This window comes from Gobio gobio (assembly GCF_949357685.1).
Source record: "Gobio gobio genome assembly, chromosome: 7".
Lineage (NCBI taxonomy): Eukaryota > Metazoa > Chordata > Actinopteri > Cypriniformes > Gobionidae > Gobio > Gobio gobio.
The window spans coordinates 39,594,166-39,617,441 of record NC_137103.1 but is presented as its reverse complement, the minus strand read 5'-3'; the positions used below and the strand labels follow the sequence as shown (position 1 = coordinate 39,617,441).

Sequence of the window (23,276 nt, the reverse complement as noted above, 5' to 3'; positions counted from 1 at the left end):
TTGGGATTCTAGAACGAGGGACTTTTTTTTAGCTAAACTGGCAGGGTTTATGATTCACATATCTCACCTGCCCTCGTGGACATGTCTCTAAAGACCTTTCTAACGTGTGTGGGTGTTTGTATCCAGGCTAACATCGTTGTTTTGATTTGTTAGGGCTGAAAATAATTGTTGAGGTCCCGGAATATCAGTCCCTTTTCTTTTCTGTTGCCTCTAGGCCTGTCATGGTTACATAATAGACTGTTTGTTAACGGTTGGGTGCACTTTAAAATCTGATCACATATTGCCGTGAAATTTCAAATGAATATAGCAATGCCAAGAGTTTTTTTTCATGACTATTGTAGTGCATTATGGGAGAGTACACAAAAACACACCATGTTTAAACTGTGGTGTGGGTCGATTTATAACATGCATTGTCAGGTCAGAGAATGTTAAATGAGGTCAGAGAAACGTCAGTAGGCTATAATCGATTCCTGTTTTTTAAAAATAACTTTTTTCAAGAAATGGCTTATCTGTGTTTTATAACAAAGTAATAAAAAAAGGTAATTAAGCATTTTTATTCATTTTAGTTTAATTTATTTCATGAATTGTAATTGCATTTATTTATTTCATATTTTATTATTCAATTTTCTTATTATTTATTTAAAAAAAGACCATTTCTGCTCCAGTTTAAAAAAGTTAGACTTTTAAAAATCCCTGGCCCAATACAATTGTTCACAGAGCAGATGAGTTCAGGTCGCTCTATAGTGCAGCTGCACTCCTCCAAGACTTCCTGAATGTTCCGTGGAGAGCCGGAGCAGTATAATTTTCTCTAAAGGCCTCCTTTTCACCCTCTGCATCCAGCTACTACAGATCATCCGCTTTCCATTGTGGTTTCAGTGGCTCTAATTTTTATAAAATTAGCCACTGAGATGCAGATTTCCTTTCCTTTTAGTTCCGTTTCCTTTATGAATTAGTCACTTGAGCGGGTTTTTATTTAAACCCCACTTTTTCTTCTTGTCTCCTAGATGGCAAGCAATTTTGGAGATGATTTTCACAGTCTACAGCAGTTCAAACTCTAGTGTTGGAGCGTTGTCAGTGTCTTAATCATCTAGATTTACATCTCACTCTAATGAAAAATCTACTGCCCTGTCAGTGAACACAATCGGTCAACCCTTTTATCAGTTAAATACCAGCTAATTCTGCCATAAAGAGCGGGAGCGAGTTCTTGTGTTAATTATGTGCAGTACTAGCGCAGTGCAGTTCATTAACAAAAGTGCAAGAAATTGGACACTGTTGAACACACAGCCTTTTCAAATCTGGTTATAATGAATATGGCCTCAATTCCTTGAGGCCATATGCAAGAATGGTTTTGTAACTCTAAACCTCATTTGATTGAATTAAATGAGTTCTTGTTCTTGATTTGAACATGATTGTTGAATTGGGTATTTAATATAACTTCAAAGGATTTAAAAGTTCAAAAATGACAACAAATGGAATTTAAATGTTTATTTTTATATTAGCTAATGAATATTAACGAACATTAATTAATAATTAATAGTATACCTAAACATATACTTGGATTAATAATTGCTGTAAAAAATATAAAGCAATTATTGTAAAGCAATTACCTTTTTTAAAGTTCTGCAGCTGAATACTACAATTTTATCTTGTTTAAGTTCAAATTAGTTCAAATTAATGTATGCTTGACTACACACTCTCATGCTTAGATGAACATATTTTTCTTGAATGCTAGTTCTTCCTGTCTCTTCCTCTGTTTTACTAGCTCTAGTGCCCATGTTTACTTCTCTCTTTGAAACACAAGATGAGTTGACTCAGCTTGGCGTTTATGGTGTTTGTTTTGAGTGGGTAATGCGAATGTTAATCAAGGCCTAAACTAACATTTAAGATTCTTCATTTGCCTGTTACTGCAGTGAGATCGTTCCATTTTGTTTTATGCATTGACCTTAGTTACGCATATTGACAAATGTACACACACCTGTGCACACACAGAGCCTTTGCCTTATGTAAAACGAACACTATTTTTTCTTGACATCCTGATCCTGTGCTTTTGAAGAGGCAAAGATGGACTTTAAGGGTGCTTTCACACTAGCAGTTTTGGTGCGCACCCGGGTTCGATTGACGTCAGAGTTAGGTTCGTTTGGATGATGTGAACGCTGTCTTCCGAACTCGGGTGCGCACCTGTGAACTGTACCCGAGTCCGCTTAAAAAGGGTGGTTCTGGGGTACGGTTCATGTGAACTCCGGTACGGTTCGCTGCTGATGTGAATGCAATCTTACTAAATCGTGGAAGTGAACCGCTATTAATGACGTATGATTTGATGAAAATGTGTGTTTGTGTGAGTTTCACTAATTTTCCTGGCGAGCGTGACTGACGTACTGCAAGCAGAGAGCTGTAGATCTCATTTATGCCCGTCTTCAGCATTCTTTAGAGCATTTGCAGTACGGCAGATAGACACAATTGCCATTACGTACTGAAGCTTTGGAAACCAAACCAATGGTTCAAATACACAAATAAAAAAGTGAGTTGAGCAACGCTATGCATTTTGCCGCCTTCACGCTCATTGTTGTTACAAAGCAAACGGGTAAACAGCTGCTGCTTTGATGATGCAAACTCACCCCGGTTCGGACCCAAATAATATAATATGAACACAGTCCAGGGGGGGCAGGGGCAGGGGCAGGGCAGGAGCAATTGAACTCGGGTTCAGTCCAGGCAATCGAACCAAGTGTGAAAGCACCTTAACATAGGTAGCAGCACCATTCCCATTCAAACTGAGGGGGCCAAGTGGATTTTGAATAAAGATGACGTTTTATTATAGGCCAATTATTATCAGTGCTGCAAACTTATCAGTGTTTTGAGTCTAAAAATGTAATTTATAATGTAATTGATTAATTCATCGAATGCATTGAACAGCAAACACATCTGACAATAGGGGTATGAAGGAATCGTCACTGGTCTTACGATTCAGTTAGATTACGATTATCATTGTCAACGATTCGATATCACGATGAGTTGCATCTTCACTTTTCAATATTGGTGCACATGCCTACATTTATGTCAATAGAAGCAGTCAGATATATGAACTCCCTTTTTATTGTATCTGCTCCAAGAAAGTACACTTCCTGAATGTAGCAAGCATCAAACACAACTTAAGTCTGAACACAGCAGACGATAGGACTATTTAGATCTAACACCTAGTAAATACTAAAAGGGCATGAAACTGATTCTTGTGACAATAACGCTCACACACACGTAGGGCTGTGCAATTAATCGAATTTCGATTTCGATTTCGATTTTGCCTCCCAACGATCACCAAAATAGTACAATCGAGAAAAAACGATTATTTTGCCTTGCGTTCTGAATGAAACGCGCACGCGCTCATCCGCCCCTCCCGAAGCCATAAACTTTCTCAGATCGTGAGTCTCGTGTGCATATCATCCGCTGGAATTTAAAAACTCGGCGCGAGTAAAGATGGCAGAAGGAGGGCAGTTACAGCAGCGTTTGGTGAGCAAAAAAGGCAAAACCAACTCCGTTGTCTGGGAACAGTTTGGCTTCGAGGAATCAGACGACGAGCAGAAACATGCTACGTGCAAGATTTGCTACATGGTAGTGGCTGCAACGCAAGGGAACACCACGAATTTGTTTAACCACTTGAAAATTAAACAGAGTGACCTATGACAATCTAATAAAGAAACAAAAACTGACGAGAGCAGGGGTGCCGTGTAAACGTCCTTTTTTCCCCTTATATTTCTCAAATAATTCTCTCTTTGTAAACTTTGTTCAATGCATGCGAGTGCTGCCGTATGTTTGAATATGACCAGTCGTTTTCACCGTCATCACCCGGGTTTAGTGCCAGAAGACGCGAATGAGAAGCCGCGCGCGCTGTGAGGAAATGTGTCTCTGTGCGCTCATCCGAGAGCGCGCACACGTCTCTCAGCGCGCAAATATTGAGTTCTCTTTCAAGTCTTGCTCTTGAACGGACAAACTCACACAAAACGTATGTCAACACGTCCATCTTGATGAGTATCCTAGCAGACATAGTCTGTATATGCCTTAAGTGAACTTTATACAGTCGATAAAGACGACGCATATCCGATCCAGATTGAATAGCTTTTGTAAGTTTAATAGGATTCATCTTTAATTTATGCACTCAAATATGCAATGTTATTTTACATTTGAGACATTTCTGTACCTGAAAACTAATGTTAGACGTACCTGAAAAGCATATCTAGCCGAACCATATTGTTGATCTTATTTATTTGTGATTATCATTTTTACGTGAATGCTTTTATACTTTGATTTGAATATGTTATATTATTTATTTTAATAGTTAAGAAAGTACAACAAATGTTACAATTTCAATTGAATTGTTGAAAGGTGTATTTTTAATAAATACAACACATTCCCAAAGTCATGTGAAATAATCGTGTTACATAATCGTGATTTCAATATTGACCAAAATAATCGTGATTATGATTTTTTCCATAATCGAGCAGCCCTACACACACGCGTGCACGAACACTTGCACTTGACTCGCGAACGCACACTCGCAGCCTCGCACGTACACACTCGAGCTCACACACTGTAAATGTTAAAATAGTGGGTGCATTACCACTATTACTCGCTTTTGTGCCTCCCTCAGCAATTTTACGCTAGCGCAAGAAGCGCATATGTGACGAATGAGGTCAGAGAAACGTCAGTAGGCTATAATCGATTTTGGTATATTACTGCATCGCGGGCAGAATCCAAGTCCAAGTCTGTATCGCGATGCATCGATTATTTCATCACCCCTATCTGACAAGAGCCACTTTAAATTGTGCGCTCATGAGTTAGTTTGAAGCTCTGAATGTAAATCACGTCATGTTTTAGAAAAAAAAATTCTGCAGCAACTCACTCTCCTTATTTTGCAGATGCTTTTGCAACATCAAATAATATAAACGATATATGCTTTTGTTCAGTACACTTGCACAAGACCCGCATTTTAAAATTTTCGGTACAAATATGTGTACATTTTCTGACTGCAGTGGCCATGTTCCCCCAGCATACAGCCCTGGGCTGTCAGGTGTCCTGCAGGTACCCACGCACACATGCCGTCTGAGAAGTTATCTTCCGCAGGAGAAACCCTACACCTACGCCATCATCTCTTGCTCACTGTAACAGATACCAGCTGTCACAAACACCAGCGTTCTTCCCCTGCCAACCTGCCCGCTGTCTGTCTGACCGATTCTCTCATCCTCCTCTATATCCTTTTCTCTACTTCTCTCTCATCTTCCTGTGTCACCTCTCTCTGTGCTGCTTTTCCTGTTTTTCACTCTGCATTTTCTTCCTTCCTCATATTTCTGCCTGCCAGCACATTTTCCCCTGTCATGCACCGCTGCAGAGGACATCTTCTCTGTCCATCATTATTTATGATCCCTGCGTTCAGCACTCTTGCACAGAAAGACACTTCAATGAAATATTCACCTGCTCAACTTACTGTAAAGTGGTTTACCCAGGCTTGTTTATCCTGCATATGTGACCTGTACCCGCTGTTCTCATGTCTGCACTAGTCTTATCTAATCTGCCTGGTTCTTTCTGGCACCAAACACGGCATCCCTGCTGCGTGATACAGCATGTCGCTGCTTGTGCCTGTCATCTCTAGCAGCTGCTGGGAGCGAATGGCCGATGCACACTTACTGCACCGCTTCGGTTCACAAAGACTTTCATGATGCCATGATAAATCAGCACAGGAGGGCACCTCACAGGTTCCTCTCTGCACATGTCTAATGCCTTTTCTTTGTCCCTGAAAAAAGAAAGTTTCTTTTAATCAAGCGTACAGCGTTAGTTCTGGCAGGCCACGTACTCATGCTCCGCTATCAGCTGATTGGGAAAATTATAACTCCGCCCCTTTCAGCTGATCCGATTCCTATGCACTCAATTGGCATCTCTCAAACAGGGCGCCTTACTTAAGCATAGCTTCACTTCAATTTGCCTGCTAGGACGCTTCTGCTGCACGCTGCTTTGCAGCCCACCTCCACCCCAGCTCCTCCTTAAACTGCTTAACTTAATCAATGTCATTCTGTTGTCATTGATGCATACTCTGTTCTAAATGGGGGATTTGCTCTGCCCTCCCAGTTTAAAATGGGAGTTTGTCCCCAGAATCTGCTGCTGTTCCCTGTGTTGGCTTTTCATGGAGCTCATGAAAAGGATGGGGAATTTAGAACAGAGCCATACCGCCAAATGTACATTTTTGCAAACTATGCAATAAAAAGTTGACTAAATATTTGTCTATGGTGTTTTTGACTTAAGTGGACCTGTCTGAAATTCGTTTTTAAGTAGTCGGGGGCACACTGTACAATTTTGGCCACGATTTAGCCATCCGAGAATGTAGAGAATCCTAAAAGAATTCTTGGATCCTATGCCAAAATCTGAAGTCTTTGATAGCTAGTTTGACATGTTCTCCGACAACAGATTGATCGTTGCAATCAAATTTTACCTCAGATGAAATTCTGGCAGTGTCAGAAGATTTAATGCACAGTCCTGTAGTGTGACAACCATCAAATCTAAAAATCCAAACCAAATCAAAGCACCAAACCTGATTACGCAATTAGTGAGAGAATCTCAGCCTTAGACGTCACGCCCACAGACCATTGGTTGAACGTCTGATGCATATGGCACACTTTTCTGGAAACACTTCAGGAGTTTTGAAGTCGTCATCTGATTGGTGGAATTCTACAGGATGTCCGCGTGACGAGTGTGTTGCGTTCATTACAAACTGTGATTGGTTGCATTACATGTCAGTCAAACGTCCTCTTGGGTGGCCCTCGACCAATGAAAGCTGTGATAGAGTCCAGACCTTCTGCTGTCTGTCTGAAGTCTGGCTACGCAAGACTAGTGAGACAACTACAGACCACCACTTGCTCCACATACATCGTCTTCGTTTTCCCCCATTTTTATTTTCAAGACAAGCCATGATCAAAATTAACACTAGAGACTGTTTTTGTTTGATAACCACAATTTCGTTCCCGCATGCAATGCAGCTCACAGTCACCGAACGTGTCACGGATTGATGTAAAACTCAGTATGAGTTTTCATATGGGCGTCTGTTTTTAAGGCGTCTTGACTGTCGGATATTAATGACAACTGAGATCCCACAGTGTGACATGGCTTACAGCGGGGATCATGTTCATATAGTCTGACAAGCGCTTTTTTTCTCTGTGTGAAGCTTCTTTGGAGATACTAGTATAATGAAAAGCTCTATATAAAATAAATATAATTAATCTGAATTAATTAATAAAATAAATGAGATTCTACTGGAAAACACTGCAATTTCAGAGACTATTATGACTTTTCTTACTTTAACAAGGTATTATTATGACTGTTGAGATGAATAGTCTCCTGATGAACTTTGAAATATTTATTGTTCAGATCTTGTTATTTCAGTTGTTATATTACAGCTAGATGTTCCACAATCGGCATTACTTTTTTCCACAAATGGAACAGTCAGTGTGTTTAGTCTGCCATCAAACTCTACCACAATGAACTCCTTCAGGACTCCCAATAGTGCAGACGCACACAACCCTGATACCTTGAAGAGACCGCTTAGCGTAACTAAATGCTATTTGCATTTCTGATTGATGTTATATACATAACGCCATTTACATAACGTCTGGGCAACATTTGCGCTAAGAACAACAAGAGGGCCATGACAGATTGAGTAGATAAAGCCCATTCAGATATTATGGTGCTTCTCAGTGTCATGTATCCACAGTTCTAGCAGTTTAGCCTGGCCGAGTCAAGCTCTGAGCTACGCGTGGCCGCTCCCCGGCTCTCTGCCAGTAAGCGGCTTTGCGCTTCATGCCATCTGCTCCTGCAGTTTGTGTTGGGGAAAACACAGCCCCTCTCGCACCCGTATTAGCAAGATATAGTGATAATAATAAGCTCTCAACCTCTTCAATTTGCATTCTTCTCCAGTTTGCCGGCATTGCAATTTTATAGCTGAATCAGAATAGACTTGTGCTTTAAATTCAGATCGCATTATTTATTAAGAACCATCTGCTTGTTTTTTCAGCGTCTTGAAGGTCAGCAGACTGGTGTAAGGACATGAGATTTAGATTTTCTTTACGTAAATCTTTTACATGCACAGTCTTAAAGCAGTAATGCTTATAATAATATGTGTAATGTCATGTCAACACCTTAAAACCATGTTCTTTTATCATGTAAAGGTCATGCAACACACTATGGGAACGTTATGCGAAACTGCTGGTTTTTACATTGATTGTGGTGTGCCAAACAAAACCTTTTAACCTTGTGGTGGCTTATTGCTTTGGTAAATCTCAGCAAATGCTCTGTTTTAAAACTCATTTACTCATGACTCACTTTTGTGCGCTTTTTTAAAATGTAATTGTGGAGATGTGAGTGAATGAGAGCATGAGAGAGCACTGCTGTCCTGATCCATGCACTTGGCTAGAGTCCTGTATGTTTTAGCACAGCTCTGTCTGAAAAATGTTGCCTATGTCCTTTCAATTTCACCCAAATTTGAGTAAAATTGGCTTTGATATGACCATTTTTCTACCTCCAGAACTCACAAAGAGATGCAAAGAATACATACACGTGTATGTGTGTGTGTGTGTCATTTTTATAAAAGTAATTTATTTCTGCGATCACAAAGCAGACTTTTCTGCAGCCAGAGTCACATGATCATTCAGAAATCATTCTAATACGCCGATTTGGTGTATTATCATTATCAATGTTGAAAACACTTGTCCTGCTTAATATTTGTGGAAACAGGATATTTGTTTCAGGATTCTTGAATAGATCAATTTAATGTGGCCTTGCTGAAACAAAAGTATTCAATTCTTTAAAAAATAAATATATATCTAACTGATCCCAACTTTTGAACGATGATGATGATGATCATGGGCAGCAAGGCAGCAGCCTTTAGTTTCAGACACAGGCTGCATCCTACATCTTAGGCAGCTGACTTGTTGCCTTGACGTTGGTCAAACATGTACATTTACCATAGACTGTAAAAAAATATGGACGTAGTGTCCGTGACGTCACTCATAGGATACTGAAGAGCAGTTTTGAAGCGTAAAGTAGGGTCGAGCTGGCCGTTGCCATCTTTGTAGCGCGTCACTCGCGGATAACAGAAAATGGGCAAAGAGGCGGGACGTGGGTGGAGCTGAGGTGACGTGATGACTAACAGACAGCAGACAACTGGCAATCCACCTGTCACTCAAAGTGACCACACCCTTAATTATGCAGAACTTTAAGGCTTTATATAATGTAAACGAATGAGTTATAAAAAAATTCACCCCCCTCACAGTTGTCATGAAGGGCAAATTTAGACATATAGACCAAAACCACAATTTGTACCAGGCTGTAAACATGTTTTTTTCCTGCTGTAAAGTTGGGTATTTTAACATGGGGCTCAAGGAGATTCTTCTCCCTTTTTGAGCCCTAATGGCCAGTCGATGAATTGCAGTTTAATTCACTTCCGTATTGGCTTCAGGAGAAACTGGGGGAGGTTGCCGCTTGACATGTACACATAAACTGATTATTAACTGCACATTTCAGACGCCATCTTTATTTTTTTAACTGTCAATGGAATGATCAGATGGAGGTATCTCAGGCCACAGGAAGTGAAGCTACATCGGATTTGGACGTGCCTTGATGCCTTCCTACCTTGGAATGCATCCTCTAAAAGCAGCATTTCTTTAGCTTTTGTTTGCAGCCACAGTCTAGTATTGCTGCTCTCCAAACACTTTGTCCTCCACACGTTCACTGCACCTGCAGTTTGATAACAGTTCAGCCAGAGAACTCAGATGACAGGAAGTCAGCCAGAAAGTGTTCTCTCCGGAGCACTGACCTGGGAACTGTACAGAGAGGTTCTGACATCACATATTTCATAAAGTCTGTCTATTTTTATGTCTGTCTGGGTATCTGTGGGTCAGAGTGAATTGGGTCGTCTGTAATGAAATGTAACTCGCATACCTGAGGAGGAGGGTGGAAATTCTTACAGACTTGCCGGCAGTAATATAGAGAATAAATGTCAAGTTTGAAAATGTGGCCACGCTGAGCTTAGTGTATTATATGTAAATATCACACCAGCACATTTTCCCTCACGTTAGAGGAAAAATGTATTGTTGTTAATGTATTATATGAAGCTAAGTGCTAAACTTTGATAAAGTGACTTTTAAAAATATATATATATATATATATATATTTATGTTTTATAATAGCCTCATAATATGAGAAATAAATGTTCCTTTCTTTTGAAATAAATAAGTTTGATTTAAATAGACTCCAATCAGTTTTCTATGTCAATATATGTATTATTTGTAAAGTAGGCATATAAGTGGGATAATGTATATTTAGATGGTCATAATAGAAAACAATCCTAAGCGACCCCTAAGATACAAGACCCCTTCACATTCTGTCTGTATTTATTTTGGAGTAATGATCGAATGACTGTACATCATCTTTACCTATAGCAGACCAGACCTGTCGGCAATCAACCCACTGCACACAAACAAAAGCAAAACCTGCTCCAGAGGTCTCTTTGCTGCCATCTCTCTTCAGGCCTGCAGAAACACTCTGAGCTCATGCTGAGGAGGGTTAAAGGCTTTGGGAAATCTGATCACAGCTCTTCACAGAAAGCCAACCTCTCCTCAGCTCCTCTACTCCCCGCTGTTCCTTAAACACTCAGTCCGCATAGAGCGTTCCCATCATTCTCATCGCATCTGTGAGCATTCCTTCATTCCTAGAAAGAGGACAGGACTTCTCACTTCAGCCGCTCAACGTGTGGCTACTGAACCACGTACATTGAAGCTCAATAATGACAGTGAAAATCTCACTGTTCCCCCAAAAAAGTTTTCATTTGAGGCATATTAGCTGTAATAACTGTAAGTTTCATTGCGGTTCACTGCATAATGTTGAACTTTGTTACCTTGTTAACAAATAATGCCACCTCATATTGATTGAAAACAAATTACTTCTAGGCACTTTGTTTCTATGAATCGCTGTCAGTGTGAATATTTTTTGTTGAATGGTTTATGGCTGTGTAATCTCACCATTTAAAGATTAAATCTAACAGCTTTATGGGTCAAAACAGCAAGTCAGCAACAATAGCTCAATTATTTTGAGAGTAGAGTAAACAAAGGCAATGCTGGGGCCAACTAAATGAAAAACTGCTCACACTGGAGGTTCAGGCTTGTGTATTACTATGTCCAATTATGATTTTTGTTCTGTTAGAAAAGATTTAGAATTTTACTGACAATTATTGTTATTAGCTCACTTACAGAATTAGGTAGTTATTGCTGCTGGCATCTGTGTGTAAATGATACAATTACCAGTCATAGACTGATAAATCAGACTGAATAATCAACCAAAATTTGAACTTTTTGGGATTATCATCATTGACAATTTGGCCGATTTACAGAAGTGGCAGTTCTCCCTTGTGTCACTTCCAGAATCTATAGCCAGCTTTGGCAATGGATGATGCACTCTATTATTTTATTTTATTTTTTAATTAATTTTGAGTATATGAATAAAATAAGTGTTTATTTAAGCCATTTAAACATCTCATTTACCATCATTAAATAGCATTATATATCAGGATTATTTTGACCGTTGCTCATCCTGCCATGATATTGATTAAATCGAAAAACCCAAAATGTGTGGGACTCTAATTTACCTGTTTGTTTCCTTTCCAGGGGGCCGTTTAGCGTGGTGAGAAGATGCATCAACAGGGAGACGGGTCAACAGTTTGCAGTGAAGATTGTGGATGTGGCCAAATTCACCTCCAGCCCTGGCCTCAGCACAGAGGGTAAAACACATCATCTCTCTTATCCTCAACCGTTTTCCTCTTTAGGTGATGATTGTGTGGGGAATTCATCAGCTGTGACCTTTCCGGAGCTCAGAATACATATTCAGTGTTTTCTCATGAATAATCATTGAATTCTTTTTCTTTTACTTATGGCTGGAAATGAACCAAACTGATTGTTTGTGTTTGTGTTGATTTGATCAGCCGCTCTCTAATCAGGACTTTTGGATAGGAAATTCTGTTCTAATGCAAAGTAAACAGTCTAGACCACCAGCTCACCTCCTAAACATCTGCGGAAACAGTAACTTATGCAGCTGTCCAAAACTTACCGTGGAACTAGCTTTGCTTTGTTGATGTGACAATAGCTAAGTATAGGCATAATACCATGAGTGGGCAGCTTGTGTGTTTTGCTGAGATAGGCCTGCTGAGCATACAGTTCATTGCAGTGGGATAGCGTAATCTTGAAGACCTGACACTTTGTAGCGTGCTTTGTGTGAGATCACATATTGCACCTTAAACGGCACCTTAGGGAGCCTCTAGAAACAGTAGGGTTTAGAGTATTCCATGTGAGTCTTGCTCTGTGTGTGAGATATTCTCGTTATTTTTTATTTATTTATTAATTTTTTTAAATCAGACACTGAAGACTGGAGTAATGGCTGCTGGAAATTCAGCTTTGTATATATACATTTTATAGTATATTTTATATATATATATTTAATTAGTGCTTGTCATATATCACAACTATTCAATGTTTATTTTAGGTTTCAGACATTTAAATGCACATGAGTACTAGCAAAAAATACATTTATAGTTTGTAAAATACACACTGATGTCTATGGAAGCGGCAATAATAAGCCTTTCAAGCTATAATTTGACTATGTGTTTTATTCATGTAAGATACACATTGTATAGTTAACTATATAGTTTACTCCATTCTTTTCACAGTTTACCTGTCACTTACTTTCATGTATTTCGGGAGACGTGGATGAAATTCTGTGATGTAAATCCGACAGATCAGATTCTCTGAATTGCGGCGCAAACTAACATGGCGGTCGGCGCCCATCATGCATTATAGATCAACTAACATGATCATTATAAAGAGTTTTAAATGACAAAACACATTCACTTACACATATTTGGAAATCAGGTGGTTTGTGACGTAAATATTTTGAATAAAAAAGGAAAAACTAAATAAAAGCGTTACATCTTAAAATTACATCTGTCATACAGCACTATTGTGGCTGTGGTGTGTCACATGAGAAGCATGACGCGTCGCCATGGAAATAGGCAAATAGGCATAGTTGCCTTGTGCAGGACATGCAATAAGTCAGGAGAAGTGGTCATATTTCTGCAAAAGAACTGCTGACACTGGAAGCTGGTTTGTAGCATACCAAGAGAATACAGTACTGTAGTACTGTAACTTTTATTTAGTGTTAAATTATTGTAGTTGGTTAGGTTTCTTAGGCTTTATTGTGAATTTTTGTAAATGTGTTTAATTATTTACTTATATTTATACATTTAAGTATACTTTAAACTTTTAATAAGTTGTTCAATTGAAAAAAATAAATAAATAAAAATATTTTTTTTAATGTCATCCACTGTCATTTTGTGGTTTTTTAAAAAAAAGTATCGGTTCAGGCACCCTTTAAGCACCGGTACAGTTTTAAAAGTATTGATAATATAGTAATAGTAATAATATTTCACAATAGTACTGCTTGACTTGATCTTAAAAAATATGTCTGTTTTTTGTTTAGAAGAAATGAAGGATGTCACACCTTTTTTTTCATCCTCTCATCCTTTTTTCATTTATAGTGGACTAAACAGTTGCCTCTCACTGTTCTGTTTCCCTGCCACTTTGCAATGCTCCATTTTGGCAGCAGATCAATGTGAAGCTTGTCTAAATAAGGACAGGAGTACCACACGCACATACATAGACTTAATTAGGATGGAGATAAAGTAACTTTACCCTTTTTGAATGTTTGTCGCATGTATTTGTGTGTGAGACGTAGACTGTTTCTAAAGCGTATCATTTCCAAAAATGTTGAAAAATAGCTAGTGAACCATCCAAACTTAGTCAGCTAACAGGACCACTGACCGGTAGACTCCATCTGTACAGCACTGAGATTAGAGTCTGCGAGTCTCTTTTAACTTTGAGGAAATTAGACAGATGGATTCACTGTTCAGCACTTCCTCTATCACAGTGAGGGTGTGTGTAAGCATGGAAACATAGCTGTACAGTGAAGAGAATTTCTTTGGGTGGGATGTTAAATAATCTATTTATGCATGTGAGAAAGAGCTCTTTGCCGAGGGCTTTATGTTATCTCAGTCCACTGCTAAACCTCTGTCTCATCTCTCCGGAGTTTCACAGTCTGGGCAAACACTCTGCCCACCTCCCATCTGTCTTCCTCCTATGTGGGAGAGAACACACTCATGCTGGTATTTCAGAATCTACTGTAAAACCCATGAGACTCTGTGATTAAAATGCAAACCCTGATTTTTTTTTCACTTTATTACCTTTTAAACGTCTATTCCTCTCTGAGTGCAGGGAAAAAGCAACTCAATGACATTTGCCTCCCTGTGGTTTATTTGCAGTCACACACACACACACAAACACACATACACACACACACACACACACACACACACACACACACACACACACACACACACACACACACACACACACACACACATACACACCCTCTCAGTCAGTGAAACAGATGTAGGACTCAAGCTTCTCTTGATGTAACTTTAAAATTCCTGGCCTCGCCACTGCTTCAAAGCGTGTGGACTAGAGATGCTCCGATCAGCATTTTTGGGGCCGATCACCGATTACCGATCACCAAGATCATGATCTGCCGATCACAGAATGGCAGGGGAATGGGAATCTTTTATCTATAATCTTGCAGAGTTTGCACCATTTGTAGAAATGAAACTAACTCTAAATTAAGGAGAACCACCAAGTGTTTATTTTAGAAAATGAGAGAACTTAAGGCTACTGTAGGCCATCTTTAAGTTAGTCATTCAAGAGCATTGAGTGTCATAAAGGTTCATCAAATAACACAAGACAAAGAGAAACTCAGAGACAGCAGCAGTTTATTCGACAGCTGTCACTTTAAGAGTGAACACAGATAGGTTACATGCAGTTGCACAAACGCTCACTTGCGAGTCAGGACGGGGTTTACGTGCATACTCGTCAAGACAGTAATTTAGTACATACATTTGTGTGTATCTGACCATTTCAGCGCAATTTGTACTCGCAAGCTTTTTGTGAGATAGCGTGTGTGTGTGTGTGTGTGTGTGTGTGTGTGTGTGTGTGTGTGTGTGTGTGTGTGTGTGTGTGTGTGTGTGTGTGTGTGTGTGTGTGTGTGTGTGTGTGTGTGCGTGTGTGCGTGTGTGCGTGCACGGTCTGGAGATCGCGCGAGTGCTGAGCGGTTTCAACACTGGCAAGACTTAAAAATAAATGCAAATGGTAAACTTTAGTGACGATGCGACACTGCTTCGATTGTGCAAAGTGGCAAATCCTGTGTCAACTGTGCAGCTCAATTTTAGTGCAGATGCGATGATGTGAAGCCATTTGAGAATTTTGAAAGGGAGAGAGAGAGCGCGCGCACGCGGTGAACTTACGTCCCACAGAAAGTTTTCAAATGACTGCGTAAGTTATTTAATATAGAAATATGAATTGTACCTCACCTTCAGCATTATAATTATTTTAACCCGCGCTGGAAAGAGAATGAGACGGTGTCGCTGCATATCATGCCCTAGCTCTCACAGCAGGTGCGGGTTTTATGTGTCGTCAGCTGCGATCGGTTCATGAGATCGGCCTTTTTGGAGACCGCAGATCAATCATCCCAAAGCGATTATCGACCGATCGAGATCGGTTGCCGATCAATCGGAGCACCCCTAGTGTGGACCTTGGTGAAATACGGTGAACCTCAATGCCTACTCTCAAATTATATAATTTTACAATACATGGGATAAATAATATTTTTTATCCCATGTATTTACTTTTTAATTGCAGAACATGATTCAGTGACTAATACATTTTTAACAGTCACTTGTCGCCACATGGTGGCATAACAATGTTCAGTATATTCGTTATTTGAAGCGCCAAGTTACTTTCAAAAGGTGATTTGCTCCATTTTGATTACTTCTGTAGACATCAGTGTTTATATCGGAACTATAAACTTTACATCAACTATAAACTTTTATCCCAGTACTTCTGTGATAATTTAAACATTTGTAACACAGAAATAATGATACATTTTACTTGTAAAGACATTTATAAAAATACTTGTTTAGATATCCTAGCATCCTTATTCAAAGAAATATATAAATATATCAGCTTTTTTTTAACAAAAGAAAACAGGGGAGTTGTTTTTTCCCCCTATCCTATCTTTTCTGTATTTTGAATAACAGGTGGTGAAAAAGCGAAAAAAGTGCCACTAGCATTTGCAGTTTCAGTGCACCTGAATACTAGACTGGGTAAACCCTGCATCTCAGGCTGGAAACCTGTACATATTTCTATCCTGCTTCTGTTACAAATTTGCAGGTACCAATCACAAACCGGCTTATCCACCTGGCGTGCTATTGGCAGGTTTAACACAATGATGGATAGAGAAGCGATGGATCGTTGGTCTGATTGGTTGAAGGACTATCCAATTGCATACAGAGTCATTTGAACTATGCCCGTTGATCACGCCTCTTGTGGTCTGATTGGTTGAAGGACTATCCAATTTCGTACAGAGTCATTTGAACTATGCCCGTTGATCACACCTCTTGTGCAGTAGAAAATACAGAGCAGATTCCCCAGATCAATGTTCAATCTTAAAAGATTGAGCTTGGTCTGGTGATAGCCAGACAACCTAAATACATACATTTGTATGAAACGCTGTACTGCTGTTGGCACATCTCAAAACTGATCGTTTTGTGTCGTCTAGACATCAGCTGGGGCAAACTAAACCGTATTTTGTGTTTGTAGCACCTTAAGGTCACCATGCCAGCTGCTAGCCATCTGTGACAAATCCTCTCCAAATTCTATAAAACCCATTCTGTGTTTAGGGCCTATAAACACACACTCTTATTATTTGCTTGAATTCAGAGTTTTGTTTATAGCTGCACTTAGGTCATCAATACTCTGAAGTACGGATGCTTTCACGTACCATTGTAGCACTTACCATAAAGCTAAGGAAAGCCCATGAGGGCCACTTAGCTCAGATTCTCTGTTACTGATGGACATAAATGACCATAAAGGTTATATTCAGTGTGGTTTAAGTTTCCTAATGACAGATTGAGGTTTATTTTAATGAAGGCAGTGCTCGAGTGTGTGAGTGACTATGTTGAAAAGCATTTGCATACACAGTGGATATTTATGGCTAGGGTTGGGTACCGAAATCCGGTTCCAATATGGCACCGGTACTTATATAACCGGTATGTACCGGACCGAATCAGAACGCAGATTTCGGTTCCTCATTTCGGTGCCAAAATTCAAACGTGCTTTCGCGCTTTGGCTGAGCCAGAGACAGACGCTCAGCGCTGGTCACATCACAACTCATGACAACTATTCAGTGTTTTCAACGACATCATGTTTATTTCAGGTTTCAGACATTTAAATGTTCATAAGTAGGCTACTAGCAAAAAACACACACTGATGTCTATGAAAGCGGCAATGACAATCCTTTCAGACGGTTATAATTTGACTAACGTTACGTGTTTTATTCACATCAGATAAATGCACATTATATAGTAACTGTATAGTTTACTCTATTCTTCTTCCAGTTCACTGGTCACTTACTTTCATGTATTTCGTGAGACGAGAATGAACTCAAGTGTTGTAAATCCGACAGATCCGATTCTGAGGCGCAAACTAACATGGCGCCGCCCATTGCGCTTTATAGATCAACTAACACACATTCACTCACACATTTGAACATCAGATAGTTCGTGACACAGTTAAGAAGTTTGTGAATATTTTGAATAAAAAGAAAAAACGAAATAAACCCGATACAGCTGAGCTGTCAGCGCTATTGCGGCTGCTGTGTGTCATGTGAGAAACATGACGCGTCACCATGGAAACATTAAGGCGATGCGTTCAAAAATATTTAGCCAGAGAATATGATCATATTTCAAAATAAAGCTGAAGCTCGAAGCTGGTTTGTAGCAGAGCAAGAATACAGACGACTGCTGTTATTACTGTAACTGTTTAGAGTTATATTAGGCTTGTTGTAGTTGGGTGGCTTAGGTTTTACTGTGAATTTGTAAATATGTCAATTATAATTTGTAAATAAGTAAATTGGGTTTTGCATTTATTTATATTCATACATTTAAGTATACATTAAACTTTTAATAAATGGTTCAATTTAAATAATAAATAAATAAATAAAAAGCCATTTAATGTCATCCACCTCGTTTGGTGGCCTTTAAAAAAAAAAAAAGTATCGGTTCAGGCACCGGAACCGTTTTAAAAGTATCGGTTTGGCACCGGAATCGAAAAAAACCCAAACGATACCCAACCCTATTTATGGCTGATGCGATTTGCTGTAGCAAAACAAAGTTTAAAATCTGTTTTATAGGTTGATACAAGGATGTTGATTCAAGAAAATCTTATTTGATGGAGTCGTCTCAAAACAAATGTGGCTGACTTTGGTCTCATTCAATACACTCATAATTTAAATTCTCAAATAAGTGCAAATTTTCACATGTCTGTAATTTTAAATTACTGTTGGAGCCACTCATTTTTATTCCGTCTACTACAGGAATAAAAAGGTCTTTCTTCCTCCAGCTCTTCTAGTCATAGATAAGCTATTACATGTGAGAGTGATTGCTGGGCAACACAGCTTCTCTCTATATATGAATTCTGGCAGTTCTGTAACCCTGTCATTCACCTTGTGTTGATCTTTTTGTTTTGTTTTCTTGTTGTTTTCTTTTTCTTTAAAAAAGTGTGTGGTCATCCAGAGGGCTGCAATCGAACGTTAGTGGGGTTCTATTGATCTTGGGGGGAAAAAGTATTGCAATGCTTTGAGAAATTTGTTCAAAATCGAAGGGAATGTACGTAGCCTACAGGAGGTAGAGAGATGTTGATTCTCTATAGGAGGTCCCAAAGTCTTCACCATTGCACACGCAAAACAACCAAATTTTAAATGTTGTAAACATTATCATTATCATCTCCACTACTGAGCTCCGGCAGTGTCTTCTGAAACAAGAGGTTGTTTTGAGGTTACTGCCACCTTTTTGTTTAGCTACCCAATTTATTTTAAGCTGTTTTTGGAAAAGAGAGAGTTTTGTGTATGCATTTCAAAGAGGTTCCATTTAGGATATTTACAGAGAGGAAAGCCTCGGAACAGCCTGTGGGAAATCCACAATTATAATTTAAAAGACCCTCCATTGCTTTTCATGTTTGCTCCTTCGCAACGTTTGTATAAAGTCACTGAATCATGAAGTGATTTGCTCAGAAAGCTGCAGACGCAGAGGTTGTTATCCTGGGTGAACTGTTTTCCCCTATGGATCAGATCAGTATGCTTTGTTTCAACCTCTTCTCCCTGAGATCTAAAAAAAGTCTAGCTTATTCTTTCCCTCCAGAAGCATTTAGCATCTTTTCAAAGGTTGTTTCTTTTTGCTAGAGTACTGATGGGGCAGCCGTATTTCAGAAGACTTTTTTCTAAAAACCACCAACCACCTTGACCTGACTGCCTATATCTACCACAGTACAGTACACGGATCCATTCAGAATGACTAAACACAGCAACATACACATGACAAATCAAAACATCCTGAATGTGTGTGTGAATGTACTGAAATGTGTCTGTGCATAAATACAATGTGCAATCAGTGCATCGAGAACTCACATATTCACGGTTTGTTTGCGCAGCAATAAAACAGAATAACGCGTGCTTACTGTACAACTGTACGTCACCGCAATCGTCTTTATCTTGATTGCAGTCATCATCCATCAAAACTTTACTAGGGAGACGCTGGTTCGCTTTATCCAACGGAGCAATGTAGTTTGCGTATCATCCATACAGCGGTGTGATGTTATGACGTTCAGAAACAATCACAGAATATGACAGAGCTCGGGTTTTAAAGCGAAGCACACACTGAAATGAATAATTCACTGAAAACACCATCTCTAATGTAATCATCCTGGTCTTAAGCACTGTTTTGGACTGATTGTTTGAAAGAATTCGCCTACTGGATCATTGGACTGAAAACTTTCCTAGAGTTTATCGTCTGTAAAATAATTTGATCGCAAACAGAAAAGCAAAATCGGGTTAAAGGGTTAGAATAGAAATTTCCTCCTATCAGAGTTACAGGTGCTTGAACCATTGTAGACATTCAGTGTGATGAACTCCCGACTTCTAAGATCATCTAACCGCGCGATGTAATTTTCACGTGCTTCAGTTACTTATTTGCGTGATTTGCGTTAAATTCTTTTAACACGTTAAGGATTTTGAGTTAATCGCATGCATGAACTCATTAACATTGACAGCCATAATATATATATCTGTTGTACAGGGTGCTAAAGCCATGCATCTGTTACCCATGCCAGCGGTGGGGTGGACACCACTTCACTTTCGCTGTAATTATTCCAACACTTAGAAGACAATTAGGCTGTTCAGCAGCCTGCTGTAATCAGCCAACCTGCCACTAAAGAATGAGAGATGGAGCCAGAGGATACAACAGGGAGAGAAGGAAGACTTTCTAGGCCTCTGTTGGCGATCATTCCATTTATTGTGCCTTAAAGATTAGGCCAGATGTACCCATGTCCTTTACTGTTAGATTATTACAGTACATTTTGATTATTTTCTTCTTGTACTAAGGACTTTATTTTGTTGCAATTACTTGTTAGTGATGTTTACTTATACAAACATCTTAGCTCATGGGTGGGTTTTGGTATTGAAGCAAACCTCTAAGTATAAAAATTTGGCCCGGTTTCTAACTTTTTTTCTTCTTCTTTGATGTGATAAGAAGTGTATTCTCCAAGGGCTTTTAGAACAAATGGACCACCCAGCCCCATTTATAAAGACTGAGGTCTTTTTCGTCCCTAGTCATGAATTGTCCCCTAAATCCCATAAGTCTACTCAGAGCGGACTCAGCCATGACACATCTCTAACTGAGCATACCTCTTTACTGTATGTGTGAAATTATTCTGAAGCTTGGCACCCCGTCAAAGAATTGTGAAGTATGGATTCTCATTATTCTTTAATAATTACTTAATGAAAAAAAAATGCTGTATTGATTTTTTTCTTAGGTCTCCTGTGTTTTTCAAATCATAAATCGATGGTAAATGGCTGTTCTGAAATGTAATATCTTGTCCTTTAACGTTGTCACTGTGCCGCTGTGCTTCTTTTTATTTATCAGAATCAGAACAAGATTTATTGCCAAGTATGTTTGCACACACAAAAGGAATTTGTTTTGGTGACAGAAGAAGGTTCCAGCACACAGAGACAACAACAGTACACAGATTAGTAATATAAAATGTAAAGATGTGTAAATAATATATATAAAATAAAAATAAATGTACTGTTATGCTGTAATACAAATACGATAGAATTAACAGGGAATGGGGAGAACATTTAACTGTTAGTAAGCTAGATTGCCTGGGGGAAGAAACTTTTCTTGTGCCTGGTGCTCAGTGCTCTGTAGCTCCGGCAAGACGGTTCAAAGAGAAGGTGGCTTGGATGTGAGGGGTCCAGGGTGATTTTCTATGCCATTGTTCTCACTTTGGATGTATATAATTCTTGGAGAGGGTGGGCAGGGGAGCACCAATAGTCCTCTCAGCTGGCCGCATTGTCCTTTGTAGTCTTTATGCTCTAGATTCAAATCGTATAAAACTGTACTATTTATATATATTATTCTCTTTCTCTCTCTCTCTCTCTCTCTCTCTCTCTCTCTCTCTCTCTCTCTCTCTCTCTCTGTTTTTATTAAAATTATTCAAATATATACAGTATATATAAATAAAACTTATGCATTTGAAATAATAAAAACATTATAACTTCCATTACTATGTCTATTAGCACTGAAAACATCTATTGTGTCTATTTTTGAAACAAAATGTTTTGTTATACCTTTATCCAGATGCAGATAAAATATAAAAAGCATACAAATATTACTTAATACATTTCGTGTAATGCTTTAAAGGGGTGATGAATTGAGAAACAACTTTCATTTGAGCCTTTGATATATAAAAGTTCATTGTGATAAAAGAATATCCTATAAGTTTCAGATCTGAAAACGTCCTTGTTAGTCAAAGAAAAGCTTTTATAGACACCAGGCCCAGAAAACGATCGATCTCAGAATATGTCGACCACTGACGTCATAGAATGCAGAAGCACCGCCTCTGGCCCGCCCACCAACTCGTGGAGCTAAACGGGTCGCGCTACCGAGCAATAAACATGCCAGTTCTAGCACATTGCGCATTTGTTTGCTTCATTTCACCGCGGAATCGATTGTAAACAAGATACTGGTCGAAACTGGATTTGCAGACATATTGAGATTAATGCCTTCTATATTGGATCCGACAGGAATGGTGCAACACACTTATGTCAAGTCAAGTCAACTTTATTTATATAGCGCTTTTTAAAATGCAGATTGTTTCAAAGCAGCTTCACAGTGTTAAACAGGAAAATAATGCAACAGAATTTTATTCAGCCATATAGCCGTTCTGGAGAAAACGGTGATGTCACCTACAGAGTTTCCGCTAGAAAAAAATGGTGCCGGTCAAAGTGACCGGCAGAGGTTTCGTTTTCCGGACATTTTGATGATATGCCGGTCAAATATCGCCTCTTAATTATTCAAGTTGAGGAAAACTGAAAGCAGTTTATGTAACTTAAAAAAATGACATAATCAGGCCGTATATGCAACATGTTTATTAGCCTAACTTTCAAATAGACGGGAAAAAAAACATGAACGTCCGATTGGCGTCAATCAACCAATTTTTTTTACTATGGTTTCACATTTCATAGTTTAACAAACCAACCGCTTCCCCACATAAAATATCCGAATATAGCATTGTTTTTACTCAAGCAAATTTAATTATAAACTCAGTGTGTCTCATTTAGTTGGTAACATTTAAATTGGCCACCGTGTAAATGACTCCTTGTCAAATGAACTTGAACAAACAAATGACTAGGCCTATAACATTGTCTCGCGTCATTTTTGGCTACTTTTTACGCGTTTTTGCAGTGCTGAATTGTGCAGCTGCCGACTTAAAATCAAAAGTTCCCAGTGTCTCTCCACAACTTGCAATGCGCATAAGCCGCGTAACCTTGTTCTCCGCAAGGCGATCGCTCCTTCGTCTTGATCCGATTCTGCACAATCTGCAGTGAGAACCCCCTCTCTGCAGGAACACTCGAGACAGGGATTACACAGGCTATCTTGGCGAGCTTGGTCCACTCTGGATACATTTCGCTGAAATCACATATGAGGACTTCGCAGGCTGTGGAGAAATGCAATCCTCCATAGCCACGGAGCGCTG

The 23,276-nt window shown here is 39.1% G+C and overlaps 1 protein-coding gene across 42 annotated transcripts in view; it reads left to right on the top strand.

Moving 5' to 3' along the window:
• caska (calcium/calmodulin-dependent serine protein kinase a) overlaps positions 1-23,276 on the top strand; it is a 208,914-nt gene that overhangs the window by 94,298 nt on the left and 91,340 nt on the right. For all 42 annotated transcript variants that reach the window (XM_079820766.1, XM_079820761.1, XM_079820757.1 and 39 more), the window contains exon 2: positions 11,694-11,806. In XM_079820766.1, coding sequence (XP_079676892.1) covers positions 11,694-11,806 — 113 coding nt within the window. The remainder of the gene's footprint in view (positions 1-11,693; positions 11,807-23,276) is intronic.